Source organism: Aptenodytes forsteri, unplaced genomic scaffold, assembly GCF_000699145.1.
Source record: "Aptenodytes forsteri isolate BGI_AS27 unplaced genomic scaffold, ASM69914v1 Scaffold174, whole genome shotgun sequence".
Lineage (NCBI taxonomy): Eukaryota > Metazoa > Chordata > Aves > Sphenisciformes > Spheniscidae > Aptenodytes > Aptenodytes forsteri.
Genome location: NW_008794603.1, coordinates 2,334,240 through 2,349,070, shown reverse-complemented (window position 1 = coordinate 2,349,070; position 14,831 = coordinate 2,334,240). Strand labels below are relative to the sequence as shown.

Below are 14,831 nucleotides of genomic sequence, written 5' to 3'. Positions count from 1 at the left end.
GGGCGGCATGGGGCTGTTGGGGCAGCTCGGACCAAAGTCCCGCTGTTTGCTCTGATGGGAGATTTTATTTGTTTCTTCGCTCAGCTTGTTTGGAGATGAGTCACTCGGTTTCAGAAACGTATGAGAGGGTTGCCTGAGGAACTGAAATGCACTTTGTTTGTTTTTAAAGGCACTTAGCAGGGTGATTGTGAGCAGGAAAAGGGGAAGAGGCTTTGAGTCACCACGGTCCCCACATTACTCAGCGTGCTTTAGCAAGTAAGCAGATGCCATCCCCAAGATACAGCTTACTTTTCTCAGGAAAAAGGAGAGAGCTTTCCCCCTGCCGTACATTGCTTTTTAAACTTTTTTTTTCTGAATGAGCACCACAGAGGAGGTGAGAGAGACATAAACTGTGAGCAGGGTCAGTGCCACCCCTTAACCCGGAGGGGTTCCCCCTGGATCTGTCCGAACGCTCATTCTCCTTCTCGGAGGCAAAGGATGGACGTCTAAAATCATCCCCGTTGTGCTGCTGTGACATGCAACATATATCTGTCCCCGTCTGTCTGCCAGGAGAACCATGGGGACAGCAGGGACTCCACGCATCAGCCACAAACCTTCCTCCAGGTGTGTGGACCAGATGTTTTCTGACAGGATTGCAACAGTGTGTGGACCAGATGTTTTCTGACAGGATATTTCTCTGTTGCAAGATGCTGTTTTTTTGAGGGATGAACGTATAAGATGGGAATGTACCAACATTTCAGCAATTCAGGGGAATGAGTGGATCCCCTGGAGCGGGGGGAGCCCTGTACTGCTGTTTTCCTGGCACTGGGAGTTCCTCTGCTCCAGCAAATGCCTTCCCGAGCCGGCCAGGAGGGCAGAGCACGAGGGAGCTCGCGTGTGACATGACAGTAGCAGCAGTTTAGTGTAAAGAGGGAACATTAACTGGAAACGTGAACTTCTGTGGCACTGATAGCACTTAAAGACTGAAATAGTTTGAGCTTGGGCCAGAAAATATTTTTTTTTTCCATTGCAGATATCTGCCAAATATAAAAATGTTTCAGTGGCCATATTTTAAATTGGTTATACTAAATAATATACACTAACGCTAACCCAGCCTTTGGCTGAAGAAAGGACTGATGTTCCTCAAGATCCCCAGGAAGACACAGGTAGGCAACGTCCTTTAAACAAACACTCCACAACGTCTGAAGGCTCACTCCCCGGGAGAGTTACAGGCCATTCATGGCAAGGCATCAGGACGGCTATGAAATAAGAATAAAACCAAAACCCCTTTCACTCTTATATCCCAAAGCATTGCCAATACTTCTTCAAAAGAGGAAAATACCATTTTCCTGCCTGCTGTATCACCAATATCTCCTGCAAAATCTGGGTTTTATCTGGCATTTGTCAGACTACAAGTTGGGTGTCAGGAAGCAGAAGTGTTGGTGTGCCAGCCTTCTCCTCTTTCTGGGTTGACACAAAAACCCACTTCTAAAGCCAGGAGACGTGCACCCATTCAGCTGAAGAAGCCACACAGGTGACCCGGGAAGGCGAGGCGCAGGGCTGGGGCCAGCTGCCCACGGCTGCGAGTCCAGCAAACGCCGGCACCCCACTTGCCTCTTTTCTTGTCATCTGTGGTCTTGGAGCATAGAGGGGAAAGGCTTCATTCTGCAGATCGGGCTGATTAGTGAATGCCATTTACCAATGGAGTTTATAGATCTGAATAAACTGACATTACTTAAATATTACTTAAAATAAACCTTACTGAACTAATGAGTTCGTTAGAATGGATTGTGATCTGTACAGGCACTAAGATTGTTCTTGTTTCTGCTTAGATCACACTGGGTCATTGTTTTGGGGTTTTATGATCACACACTGTGTTGTGGCTTAGGACTAGGATGGCTCGACTGAGACGCTGATAGAAACATCATGTGCCAAAAATCCATTTTTTTTATGCAGTTGGGTGCTTCATGCAGATGCAGGTCTGTCAGGCTGCAGGAGGCCTCTGGGTCCATACTTTGGCTGCTTTGGACGGTGAGTGGTCAGTCTCCCCGGCAGTGGTGAAACTGCACCCAGATGGGGTCCCCCGGCAGCGTGCCAGTGGTGATTGCTGCCAGCCCAATTCTGTGAAAATTCCTTTTTGGTGAAAGTTTGTGATTTACTTTTTTAAAAAAATCGTTTGTGAGATGACAACAATGTGGAAAAAGTTCTTTAATTTTCAGCGGATGGAAAATTATCCTGCACAGGACATAACTATCTGCCTGCTTTGCAAGGGAAGGCGTTTTCCAGGCTTGATTGTTCCCGTCTCATTTCCAGTCCGGCACTTGCTTTTCCCTCCATTTCGCCTCCCTTCACTGGACAGCCTGCTCTGCCTGGGCACCGCCAGGTCACCGCCAGTGAGGAGCTGGCTGCCCGCGCTGGCAGGAGGAGGGCTGCCTGCAGCAGCCGGCGCCTGGCTCCAGCAGTGCTCACAGCCCCGTGGGCGGCTGGCTGCACCCCCGGGCACTATCGGAAACCCCAGTCTGGGTGGGCACTGTCCCCTGTGCAGGGAAGAGCCTGGTCGCGCGCCATGAGATGGGTCCGTGTGCTTGGCACAGTGGTGGGATGCTCTCAAGGGGTGGGTTTCAGCTCAGATCTCAGCCTGCTCAGGAGACCGTATGCCCCTGCCCGGCCCAGGGAGGAGTCACGCTATGTTTTCTAACCCCCAGGGCTTGCAAGCCCTGCCAGGGCAGACTGGTGAAGGTGAAGGTGTAGGTGAAGGTGGAGTACTCCAGCCAGCGGCCAGAAGAGGCATCTCTGTTGGGGCATGCAAATGTGGGCAACTCCGTGCCTTCTCCAAGTCATTTCAGATTTCCTCTCCAGCACGGACTGTTTCTGAAGTGATACAGTATTTTTCAATAGCACATAGTATCTTGTTTGCTATCGTTCTTATGGAATATTTCACTTTGCTCCTAAAATTACTGGTAATTTTGCTTGATGGCAAGATGAGGCGTCACAAGATTTAAAAAAAAGCGAGTGAGATCTTTACCAAACAACCAGTCCAGGTACATTGAAATATATGTGAAAATGTGTTCTCCCAGTTGTCCTTTGGGGCATGGCAGAGCACCTGGAAGGACGGGGGATGGATGGACAGACGTGGTTCCTGGCGCTGCGGGAAGAGCAGCCGGTGGCTTTCCTGTGCCGGTGCCATCACCGGACTGGTGCTTGCTGGCAGTGCAGGGAGCGAGAGGGAAGGCAGCTCCTCCCCGGTGAGCTGGTGCAGAGAGGGGCTGGGCAAGTAGTAGTAGGAAAATAAATTTACTGTCTCAGAAATATGATTAAAATCAGCCATGCAAAAAAAGCAAACAGAAAAAAAACCTGTGCTAGGAGTTAAATTTTACTTACCTTTTAGTTGAATGGCCCATCCCACCATGCTCACAGTTTTACTTACCCTGAGTTTCTGCTGAGATCGTGATGTGATCTATAGTGCTCTGCAGTCCAAAACTGGGCTTGTTTCCAGCATAAGAGGAGACACAGGTTTCTCTTCTTAAATGATACTAATTTTAAAAACTCATTCTGCTTCTTTTGCAATTCCTTACTTAAAAGCTGTTACCTTTTCTGCGGGTGGGCGCTCTCGGCCGCAGCCGGACACCCATCCCTGCGCTGCCTCCACCACCATTTGCAGAGGCAGAGCCATTATAAAAGGCATGCACATCAGCTCTGAATTAAACTGTTGTGACAGCACATACCAGACTGCACTGAACTTCCACAAGGTTAGCAGAGACAAAATCTAACAGCCCTCAACCCACGGTGACGTGCTGCGCCCTGCAGTGCTGGCTGCCCCCCTGACTCCCCTGCCTGTACCTCTGCCAGCCTTTGCTCTCAGAGCTGGGTGTCCAAGGCACGTGTAGCAATGCTTTGTAAAGGTGCATAAGAAGTCTCTACTGAGAAAAATGAACGTAACGTAAATTTTCATTACTTCTCTGTTTTGAGAGCAATAGCCCTGCCTTTCCCTCATGAAGGTTCAAATGCCAGCTAGGGTTAATTGTGATGAACTCCGGCTCCTTCGTAAAGTTATTGTCCCTGGTATTTGTCCAGCTATCTCAACTGAAAATGCGTGTGTTTCAGACAAGTCCCATTGGGATGTCCAGCCTTGCCAGCAGCTGCTTCTGGCCACTGGCTGCTGGCAGTGCCGGCTGGCTGGGGACACGGGGCTCCGGCCATCAGCTGCAGAGCTGCGCGGTGGTGAGGGTGGCTCCTGGCCCCCGCGCGTTTGGGACTTGCCAGGGCCAGGGGCTGAGGCTGCCAGAGCTGGCAAGCAGCACTGCCCGGGGCTCGCTGGTCCTCCTTTTGCACTGCTTACCTGCGGCCGAGGGGAAGCAGGGACAGCCAGCCCCCTGCCCACCTGCGCTCGGGGCTGCTTCCCCTGCTTCTCCATGGAATCCAGGAGCTAGTAATCTGCTAGGAGTTATCAAAACCTAAAGGTTATTAAAAGCCATGCTGAACTGAACAACAGGTCAGATGATAACTGCAGTGAAAAAAGAAACCAGCCCCAAATTCCCAGTGTCATGAATCCTCCCAAATTTGTTTGCTGCTGGGACAAAATCTTTTGGAAGAGAGGAACCCCCTGTAAAACTTGATTTTAGAGCGACAGCTGGCCACAGGGGTCAGTCCATGCTCTGGCCAGTGCAGACCAGGGTGAGATTCCAGTTGGGATCGCTCTGCTCCAGGGCGGACTGATGGCTTGGCTCCCCCGTAGTGGGGGGAGGCTGCCGGCTGGGTGTGTCAGGTGGGTCTGCAAAGCTGGTGCCTTGGGAGGGACCGCAGGGCACCTGGGGTGCCGCTGGCAATCGCGACCACCCCACCTGCCCGGCTGGGTGGGCTCAGTGCGCAGCGCCCAGCCGGGCACAGCATGGCTGCCTTCCTGTCTACCTGCCTGCAGCCCCTGCTGTCTTCCTCTGGCCCTGGCCAGCCAGGAAAGGTGCAAGGATGATGCTTGGCAAAGGCTCTCCCTAGCACTGTGCCTGCCCCCGGCTCTGCTGAGGCAGCCCCCTCATGTCCCTTCCCTCAGGCCCTGCGTTTGCATTGCTGTTTGCTCCCAAACCTGCTTTGCTGGGTAAAAGTCATTGCTCCCTACCAAAACACAAACGCTCTGCTGAGGGCATTGCTCTGCCCTTGCTCTGCGACGTTTTCAGCTCCTACTCTCAGGCTGTGGCCTTCAGTTCTTGCTTTCCTCCCTGTGGCTGGGAAGTCACGCACTGACACTGTTATCCCAAGAAAGCATTATTTTCCCGTCTTTGCCAAAAGGTAATTTGAGCAATACAAGGGATGCCGAGCAAGTGAGAGAATGAACAAGCTGAATTCAGGCAAGTATCTGAAGTGAGTAGTGCTCTAAGGACAGAGAGAAGAAGCTGTTTGGTGAGAATTGTGTGCAGGAATGGAAAAATTAAGCAGATTTCTTTAATTGCCAAGCCTAATTCTTAACTCTCCTGTGAACACAACACATACCGAGTGCCCTGGTGATCTGCTAGAAGAGATTTATGTAACGTGCACCTAAACCACAGGTCACGTGGCTGGCTTTCCGGTCTCAAACTTTTTGATCGCTCGGAGAGGCGAATGTATTTTAGTTTCCTCAGCCATGCTGCAGCATTTAGCAACACCGTTTTAAATGCCTTTCTGCCGACATGGCTCTAAGAAGGCTCATTCAGCAGAACCACAACGCCAACTTCGTAGGCTTCGGTGCCGGCCCCGCTTGTGCCACCGGGGAGGAGCAGGCTCTGCCGACGGACAGCAGGAGGATCCAGCACCTGGCCAACACAGTGGGGACGCTGCCCCGCGGGCGCAAGCAGGTACAGGCTCGCTCCTGTGCTCCGGGAGGCTGATGGCTCCTTTCTGCCCAGAAAGACGCTTGCTGCCCGCGTTTGCAGGTGCGAGCAGAAACGACCGAGTTTTCCCAAGTGACCGCACAGGTTCCCTGCAGAACCACATGGCTCCTGATTTCAGGGTGCTAGAGAGATTGCTGCTGGGCGCCTTTAGCCTAGCTGGTCTTGGGATTGCAATGAAATCTTTGCAACACCGGCAGCATGGGAAGCTCCTGAGAGGCGCGAGCAGAGAGGCGTTCTGCCTGCGGGGGCTTGGGCGCATGAAGTGCTTTTGCAGCTAAGATCCTGCCCTGTCTGCATTTCTTCTCCATTTACAGCAGTGCTGTGAGTCAAAAGAGGCTCTTGCTGTCTGGGTGTTCCTTTAAACTTGCATTTACTTCAGTATAGTGGCCTGGCTAGACTGTTCTTTGTTCTGCAATGCTGACAGAAAGCACCTACCATGAGTTATTTCCATCCAGATTTTGGAGTATTTTGCTACGACTGTTGGGGCTGGTTGGGCTGTCTCTCTCGTCTGGGCTTTTCCCCCAGAACTGAACAGCACAATTTGTGCACATTTCTGCTGTTTGCAACGGGATTGCCACAAAAGTCTCTCTTGCTGTTGCTGTAAATTGTCAGCTGAGCAATTCCAGCTTTGGTCTATTTGTCTAGCATGAAGAAGCCTAAATAGAAAATGTTTGAGACACATTATAATCTGAAAGTATTATCAGAGAACTGGTGCATAATACCTGAGCACTTAAGGCTTTGCTTTGTTCAGCAGCGGAAACGCGCTTAATCCTTTTCTTTGTACAAGTGTGGGGAGATAAAGGAAAGCCAGAGCCAGACTAATCTTGGGAACGCTGCTGCTGGGTGGCATCCAGCTCCCGCGGCTGTGATGGAGCAGCCCTTTGCATGGCAATCGCTGCTGGCGCAGGGGGAGGCTGACAGTAATGGCTGTGACGTGGCTGTGTCTGTTAAAGACGAATCACAACACGGGCATCAGGCCTGAGGACCGCTCTGCACAGACCGTACCTAATGCTCACGTGCTGCGGGGGCCCAGCAGCCCAGGTGTACGCCTGCCATTAGCTCTTTCACCTGGTGTGCGGTGTATTATTATACACGTAGTCTCTCCCTCCTCTCCTTTCTCTCCCCAAGTAAATGCATGTTTATAAAGTAGGGTGTTTCTGTCGGTGTCACACTGCGGCATCGTTTTATACTGCTGAAGCCTGACACATTTGGTTATATTGACTAAACTCTACAAACATTTTAGTGATAATGTAATTCCTTATTCGTGGTTCACTTTTATGGGAAGAATCGATGTTTAACACTGATCCTGGCTTTTTCCAGAGAGCTCTTCAGGCACAGGCCTCCCTAGCCTGAAGCAGTGATCATGGATGCTTGTGGCTGTGACCATGCACGCATCAGCTTGGAAATGCTAGGCAGCCATCACAAGAAACTGCAGAGATAACTGTTTGCAGTTACCTTAATTTATGTGGGCTTTCTGCCTTTTCTCATAGGTGTTAAGTTTATAAATGCCCACAGATTTTCAGGGGAAAGGTACAAAAGAAAGGTGTGGTCTTGGCATAACAGAGACATGATTTGGGCACTGTCTAGATAATAGTTACAGCATTAACGGGAATGACAGCAATCCCTGGCCTTCAAAAGTCTTGGAGCCTCACCCGTTTTAGCATTTTGAAGGGTCCCCACTGTTGGAGAGGTGCCCCGGTGCTGTGTGCCCGTCAGGCCCTTGTCCTTCCACAAGAGCACAAGTGCCTGCGCACCCCGAGGACGGAGCAGCCCAGCCGCAGCCCATGGCATGGGGCAGCTGCACGCCGAGCCGTGGCCCTGGCTGGCCCCTTACTCCCCACAGTGCACCGCAATAAAGCAAGGCGATCCGCAAAGAAGGAATATTCCTTCTCTTATTTGAAAACACAGGGCTGCCATAGGTTTGTTATAAAGCAAGGCGATCCGCAAAGAAGGAATATTCCTTCTCTTATTTGAAAACACAGGGCTGCCATGTAGGTTTGTTTTTTTTTTTTTAAATTATGCAAAATAACACAAGAGGATTGTGGACATTGCAAAGAGCAATGGGAGGTCCATCTCTGATGCCCTGTCAGATGCAGGGGTTTTCTTGGGCCGTCATGCCTCTTGTCTTTCCCATTTCTACTGTCCTCAGAAATTACATCTCCAGCAGTTTGGGGAAGAGTTCCCTGCTCCAAGCACTTTTGCCACCGGAAGATTTTCCTTGGGATTCAACCTGAATTTTTCCACTTGTTCTCATGCTTTTTCACAGCAACCTCTAGCACCCTAAATAGCACCTTCCTGCCGCAGGGTCTTCCAACAGGTATTGCTACAGGGGTCTCCCAGCCAAGTTACTTCTGGTTCCAGACCTCTCTCCCCCTCCAAAGTAGGTGTTTGTGAGTTTATGAAAGCTAATTGTGAAGTTGTCAAATTATCAGCCCTGTGCAAAAAAACCCTTGTGTTGCTTCATTTTATATTGTCTGGTGGTAGCTCAGCTCTCAATTTTAACTTATTGCAGGGAAGATTGGATAGCTAGCAGGTGGCCAATTTTTTCAAATAAAGTTGGAATGGGTACTGCATTATTGTCTCCCAGCGAGGATACCCGGATGTTTTCTGGAGGTGAACAACTGAAACAATATGATGTGCTAAGAGTACCCATGTTTGTTTTATTTTGGAAATACTCAATTTTTTATTTAAAAGGTTTGGAAAAATGAAAAAAAAATTACCTATAGCCAGTTTTCCAGGGCTTAATTTCCAACATAGTAAAAATAAACACGAATTCCTTCAACAACTGCCTCTTGCAGGTTAATGCAATCCTTCACACCAGAATGTGTCGCCGTTGATAGTTTGTCTTGCAGCAATGCCAGTTAAACATCCTCCACGGGCGTTGATACCAGACCTGTTACTGTGTAAAATTACTCTCTAACTCACTTGGAAAGGAACTGTAGGGTGGAGGAAGACTTCTTGGGCAGGAGGCAGCACCTTTTCCAAGCTTTGCAGGGAGCGGTCAGCGCGCCCGGAGGTCGTTGCTGTTGGCTGCTGACTCTCTGCCTGTGCCTGGCTGAGCTTGCTGCCAGCATCTAACGGGTGGCTTTGATGATGAGTCGTCTTGCATCCTGGACCTAGCTGCTCTTCCTCCTGATCTGAAAGTTTACGTTCTCATCTGACTGAGGGAGAGGCTGTGTTGGTGCAAGCTGGTGGTGGGATGCTACCAGCTAGTTTTAGTTTTTCTCTAAACTGCTGATTTTAGCCATGTGCCTCAAAGAACCATGAATCTACTGACCCTTTTCCACTCCCATGTCTGGTTACAGCTTGCCTTAGCCAGATCCAGCTCCTTGGGCGACTCCTCCAGGCCACAAAGGTATGAAGATGTTCTTCTATAGTCACTGTTATTTACTTACTCTGCATGAAACGTGTGTCCTGGGAATCTTCCCGTTTAGCAGCCCTAGTGGGATAAGGGTGCAAGGCAGACAGTGGTACCCAACACCTGGGACGTGCAGGTGAAATTGTGACATTTAGTTTGGGTAAGAAAAGAGCAAGAACCACCGCTGCAACGCCTGAGGGAAGTGCATGCTGACACCCTGCTAGCACAGGGAGGGGCAGTGATGGGGACACGATTGTTTTGGTTAGAAATACAGAGTGCACGAAGCGTGGCACCCCAGCGTTCATATGCAATTCTGTGTGTTCTTCTTACAGACACCTTGTTGCTATATTAAAAGAAGATAAAGAGACGTTTGGGTTTGAAATCCAGGTAAGACTTAAATGACAAGTCAATTCATTTAAAAATAAAATATGGTGCCAACTCTTAAGTGTCATGTCCTCAAAATTAGGTTAAGACAGCATAGAGCAGAGGAAGGTATCTATCAGTTCCTTGTGAAATTTGAAAAGCTTACAGGAATGATACAGAACTAGGATGCATTTCCAAGGATTTTTTCATAGCAAAGGTCACAGATGAGAATTTCTGGCCTTCTCACAAGTCAGGGCATTGAGTGTAGGAGAAATCTCATCCAAATCCAAATATGAGGCAATGGCAATGCCTTCTTACCTCCATAAGTGAATATTTTTTGGGAGAATTGCATATGAGAATATTTTCATATAAAAAGAGGGAGATCAAAAAACTCTCTCTCCAAAAAAATACCTTATACTAGCATTTTACTACCTCCTTTAACATATATAGACACATATGTATTTTTGAGGTAGATGTACAGTATTGGCAAGTTTTTAAATAAATGACTGCTAAGCATGACTTTTTGGGGGCTAAATCATATAGGAAGAAATTCTGTTAGATGTCGAAGTCAGTAAATCATCAAATAGGAAAACCAGAATCTTATCAGGAGTACTGCTAATGGGAGATTTTTGTTCTGTAGATTTTTGTGAGAAAGGTAACTCTTAGATCTGTAGGCCTGCTAAAATCCTGGTTATAAATAAAAAATAATCCCAGGAATAAAAGGATGTAGTTTTGGGAGCAGCGGGGTTGTGGCAATACCGCAGAGGTCTGCCTGCCGGCGGGACCTACAGACAGGAGCCTGTTTTGTGAGCCAGTGCCTGCGAGACCCTCCCATGTCGCCCCTCTGTTTCGATTACTGCGGCGGCAGGGTGTCTTCAAAGTGCTTGCCTGTATCTGTGCACAAAGGGAAAATAGCGTTTTCAGTGAAATTAGTGTATTAGGAAAAGCTTAACTTTTTCAGATTTGGTTCTGTGACTAATGAGCAGGTAAGCGTTCAGCTCGTGAACAGTGGAGAGCTTTCAGAAGGGAGGATAATTGAGTCAATTATTGGGCTTTTGTATAAATTGTCAGGGCAGATTTTCATTATATGTGACATTCTGATTAGAATAATTGTTCTTGGCACATTTTCTTCCTGAACGTACATTCAGCGTGAGCCCTTCACTAGAAAGTCCGGGCTATGGAAAGACAGCATCTGTCTGATACTAAGGATAAGCCATTATTTAGAAGCTGTAATTTCATTACTACAAGTTAAATTTAGGCAAAGCAGAATAAGATGATGTGAAACTCTAGGTCTACCATCTGCAGGGAGCTCATGAGAACTGCAGTGATGGCCGAACGCCAGAGCTTCTCGCATGTTACTGCTTCTTCTCCTACTTCCCACTCACAGACCAGAGCCTGGGGGCAAGACAGACACCGTGCGGCTCCCAAAGTGCCTAGGTGTTTGCAGAGCAGACGCTCTGGTAGCACGTCTCTCCCCTCGCTGCAGCCACCTAAAAGCTAGGTTCCCTCTCCAAAACCATGGCCCAGCCGTCTTCTGCAGTCCGTGAGGAGAAGGTGGTACATGAGAGGGAAGTCCACCCTCCTGGTTGGAGTGCTTCTCTTGGGGCCATCAGTCACACCCTGGAGATGTCCGCCTCTCCCAGTGGCTCTGGTGGGGACGTCGAGACACCTCTGTCCACGCTGCAGCCACCTAAAAGCTAGGTTCCCTCTCCAAAACCATGGCCCAGCCGTCTTCTGCAGTCCGTGAGGAGAAGGTGGTACATGAGAGGGAAGTCCACCCTCCTGGTTGGAGTGCTTCTCTTGGGGCCATCAGTCACACCCTGGAGATGTCCGCCTCTCCCAGTGGCTCTGGTGGGGATGTCGAGACACCTCTGTCCGGATGGCTCCAGTTAGGTGTGACAAATCCCATCCTGCTTGTCCAGCTCGTATCGCTCAAGCTGGCCCAATCTTTCAGGTTGGTAGGTGAGACCTACCGCTCTGAAATAGGTCAAAAAAAAAAAAGCAAGTGTGACCTGCAGTGGCATGTCCTCCAAGAACCTCACGTTTCACTTAGTGCTCTTAGTTTAGCCAAAAGTTTTACTGTTGGTCTAAGGGCTGAAATCACTGCATTGGTGTGATTTGGCCAGACAAGCTCTGAACTCACCCGGTCTTCGTCCCTGTTTGTTCCACGTTGACTGAGAAATTTGGGAATCTAACATGACTTCTCATATCTGGGTTAGATGTAGGTTTTCAGGAAGTTCAGCTTCAGTCTTAAATTTTGGTAGGAAGATGCGGCTAAATACTGATATTTGCATGTAGCCAAGAAGACATTTCCTGTCATTGCAAGATCTGGTCAGGCTGCATCGCCTACTTTTGCGTTTTTCTAAATATATGTCAGCACTGATAATCACATGATGGCTTTATACTTAGAATTACTTAATGTATATTTAAATGTATAAGTCAAGAATAAAAAGCACTTTTGAGGGGATAATGAGTTTATGAGGCCAAAAGAGCAGAAGTAGGTTCAACTCTTCTTGCTTTTCAGTTCTCATCGCAAACCGATCTATCTGGCAGCACCAGCTGACTTCACGCAGCATTCACAATGCGTAGGAGTCAATCACTTGAAAAGCCCGAGTCACACCCTGCCATGCTGTGGCTGGGAACATGAAATATCCTTCCAGAAAGCAATCTGCATCCATGCTAACAGATATTCTTGACTGAAGTTACTGAGTTTTTGATAATGAATAACCAACTTGCTTTAAAACTAGTTTTTTTCAAAAACAACGTACAGGCATCTGTCAGGTGTCTGCTGTTCTCTATCATAAGAATGCTATTTCTAATTGTTAGGTTATAACATTTTGGTGTTCTCACTTGCATGATAATATACCCTGCTCTTCACAGCCTTCTCATTTTAAAAAATGTGTTAAAAGACCGTTAATTTTTAAATTGTTTTCGTGGCTTTGATATTGGTAACACTGTCACTTTGGTATTAACAGACTATTAGATTTCCGCACCAAAATGATTACTCCCTGGAGGTATGCACTTGCGTCTGCAAAATTCAAGAAGAAAGTCCTGCCCATCTTTCTGGCCTTCAAATTGGTAACTATTCATGTATTTTCTCCGGCCCTGGGTGGCCTTACCTTGCTTTTCTCTCAATTACTTTTATTGTAGAGCATGTGGAGGGCGTGCGTGTGCTGCAGATGCTAGTTTTCGCCTTTGTGTATCTCTAACAGGCGATATCCTCGCCAGTATCAACGGTGTGAACACCAGTGGTTTTAGTCACAAGCAAATAGTAGACTTGATAAAGTCTTCAGGGAACTATTTAAGGTAGGCATCCCTCCTTCAGATGGTTTTTAGCTTAATAGTCTCTCCCGCTGGAAGCCAAGAAAGCTTCTCGTGCTACCCTGCAGTCCTGTGCTGTCTCAGAGGCAGAAATCCCTGTGGGTTTGGCTCTGCAGAGCCACGCTCTTACTGCAGGTGAGGGTTTGGGTGGGAGAGAGGAGCTCTGGGAAGGTCCCCCAGCGTTGCCCCAAGACAGCCGTGGATGAGAGGGTTCGGCCGGGTGGGCTGCTCCCAGTCGCCACGTGCGGCCGCTCCCTGAGGACCCCACGGCACCACACGCTGCAGTGCGGTGCGATGCGCTGCGGTGAGCTGCGGTGCGGGATCTGGCAGCCCTGGCAGCGCTCGGCGGTCCTCTCCGCTTTGGTGCCAACATCGCCTGTTCTTCGCAGGTTAGAGACTGTCAACGGGGCCATGTTTCTGCGGAAAATGGAGCTTGAGACCAAGCTGCAGTTACTGAAGGTAATATAATTCATTAGTTAATCCGTTGTCGAACACAGAGGGCTGTTGTGGATTCACTGCTAATGGGGGTAGGTGGGTGTCTCTGGGGCTGGGTGTCCTGGCAGGGGGCAGACACCCGTGTGTCCCTTGCTGCCAGCACCCCCAGCTGCAGTCCCTGTAATATTTTCTGTATATTTTTTTGGTAATATTTTCCCCCACGATAATTTCTGTAACTCTCTAAATATTTCCATTTCTGCCTGTGTCTCAGCTGTGCCCAGCTGGTAGGCAATCCTTCCCTCTAAGAACAGAACAGCGTATTTTAATGTACTCTGTATTTAGCAAAAAGGGAAGGCAGACTTTCACAAGCAGACCTCAAGCTCATTAGTGACGGCACGCTGACAGCACCTCTGACTTGTAGAACTTCTGTTTTCCCATCTGAGACCGAGGCAGCCGGGCTGGCAGCAGGTTTTCGAATGCCAGCACCCCAGGGTGCCTCTCTGCTCACCCCGCTGCAGCCGTAGTGCCACAAGCGTTGCAAGGGCCAGGGCTTTCCAAAGCCAGGACTCGGTCGATCTGAGTGAAGGGTTTTTCCTTATGCCTATGCCAAAACCCTCTGCACAGGAGTATGGTACTTTAAAAAGTGCATTAAAAATTAATCTGGCTAGAATAAACCTCATGCCAAATGGGTTAGGCTTGCCAGAGCTGAGCAGCAGGGACAGGGTTTGCCATATGTGCCATTGCCTATAAAATATAAGTCCTGCCATGGGGGTGATTTCATGTTTAGTATTTAGCATGTTTAAAACAATGTTTATTTAATTTGGTTTGTGCTGCATTTATAAGAGTACCGCACATGGTGGTGTAATTTGCTGCGTGACATTGATGCTGTGGATGATGTAAATGGTAGCTGTGGGGGCTGGAGGGTGAGGAAAGGAGGGATCCCTCCCAACCTCCACCGGTCTGCAGCTGGGGGCGTGCCAAGGGCAGTGTCTGGGTGTACGGGCGATATCTTGGCCACCGTCACTTCAGCCTAGAAGATGGGCAGGGGCGAGGAGACCAGGGCGAGACTCCCATGAGCTCGGTTTCCCCTCCAAGGTTCATTAAACTGATGAGGGCTATGGAGGATGCTTTTGGAAATAGCTGGGATGTTTTAGGCATTGCTCCCCTGCAGCTGGCTGTTATTTTCTCTCCGAAGGAGGTAAAACTGACCAACGGGCGGTGGGGGGCTCTTGGCTCTTGGCTTGTGGGAACAGCTGGGAGAGCTGAGCCCAGAGGCAGCACTGGTACTCCCTTCAGGGTTGGAGCTAGGACAAACCCCTGCACGCCGGCTTGATCTGGCAGCGTTGGGAAACTGGTGCGAGTGCAGGGGCTGCACTGGCTTCACATGGAGCTGCACGTGACCCTGGTACCTGAGGCCAGTGGGAGCCGGGTTGGGGGTTGGGGACGCTGAGACCGCCCGGCCGGCCGGCTAGTCCACGAGAAACGAAACTGGTGCGAGTGCAGGCACTGGCTTC

The 14,831-nt window shown here is 49.2% G+C and overlaps 1 protein-coding gene across 1 annotated transcript in view; it reads left to right on the top strand.

Annotated features, from left to right (window-relative positions):
* Positions 1 to 5,639: 5,639 nt before the first annotated feature.
* Positions 5,640 to 14,831, top strand: part of CYTIP (cytohesin 1 interacting protein) — a 12,773-nt gene continuing 3,581 nt past the window's right edge. The window contains exons 1-6 of the mRNA XM_009273154.2: positions 5,640 to 5,804; positions 9,146 to 9,195; positions 9,531 to 9,585; positions 12,537 to 12,639; positions 12,774 to 12,867; positions 13,272 to 13,341. Coding sequence (XP_009271429.1) covers positions 5,640 to 5,804; positions 9,146 to 9,195; positions 9,531 to 9,585; positions 12,537 to 12,639; positions 12,774 to 12,867; positions 13,272 to 13,341 — 537 coding nt within the window. The remainder of the gene's footprint in view (positions 5,805 to 9,145; positions 9,196 to 9,530; positions 9,586 to 12,536; positions 12,640 to 12,773; positions 12,868 to 13,271; positions 13,342 to 14,831) is intronic.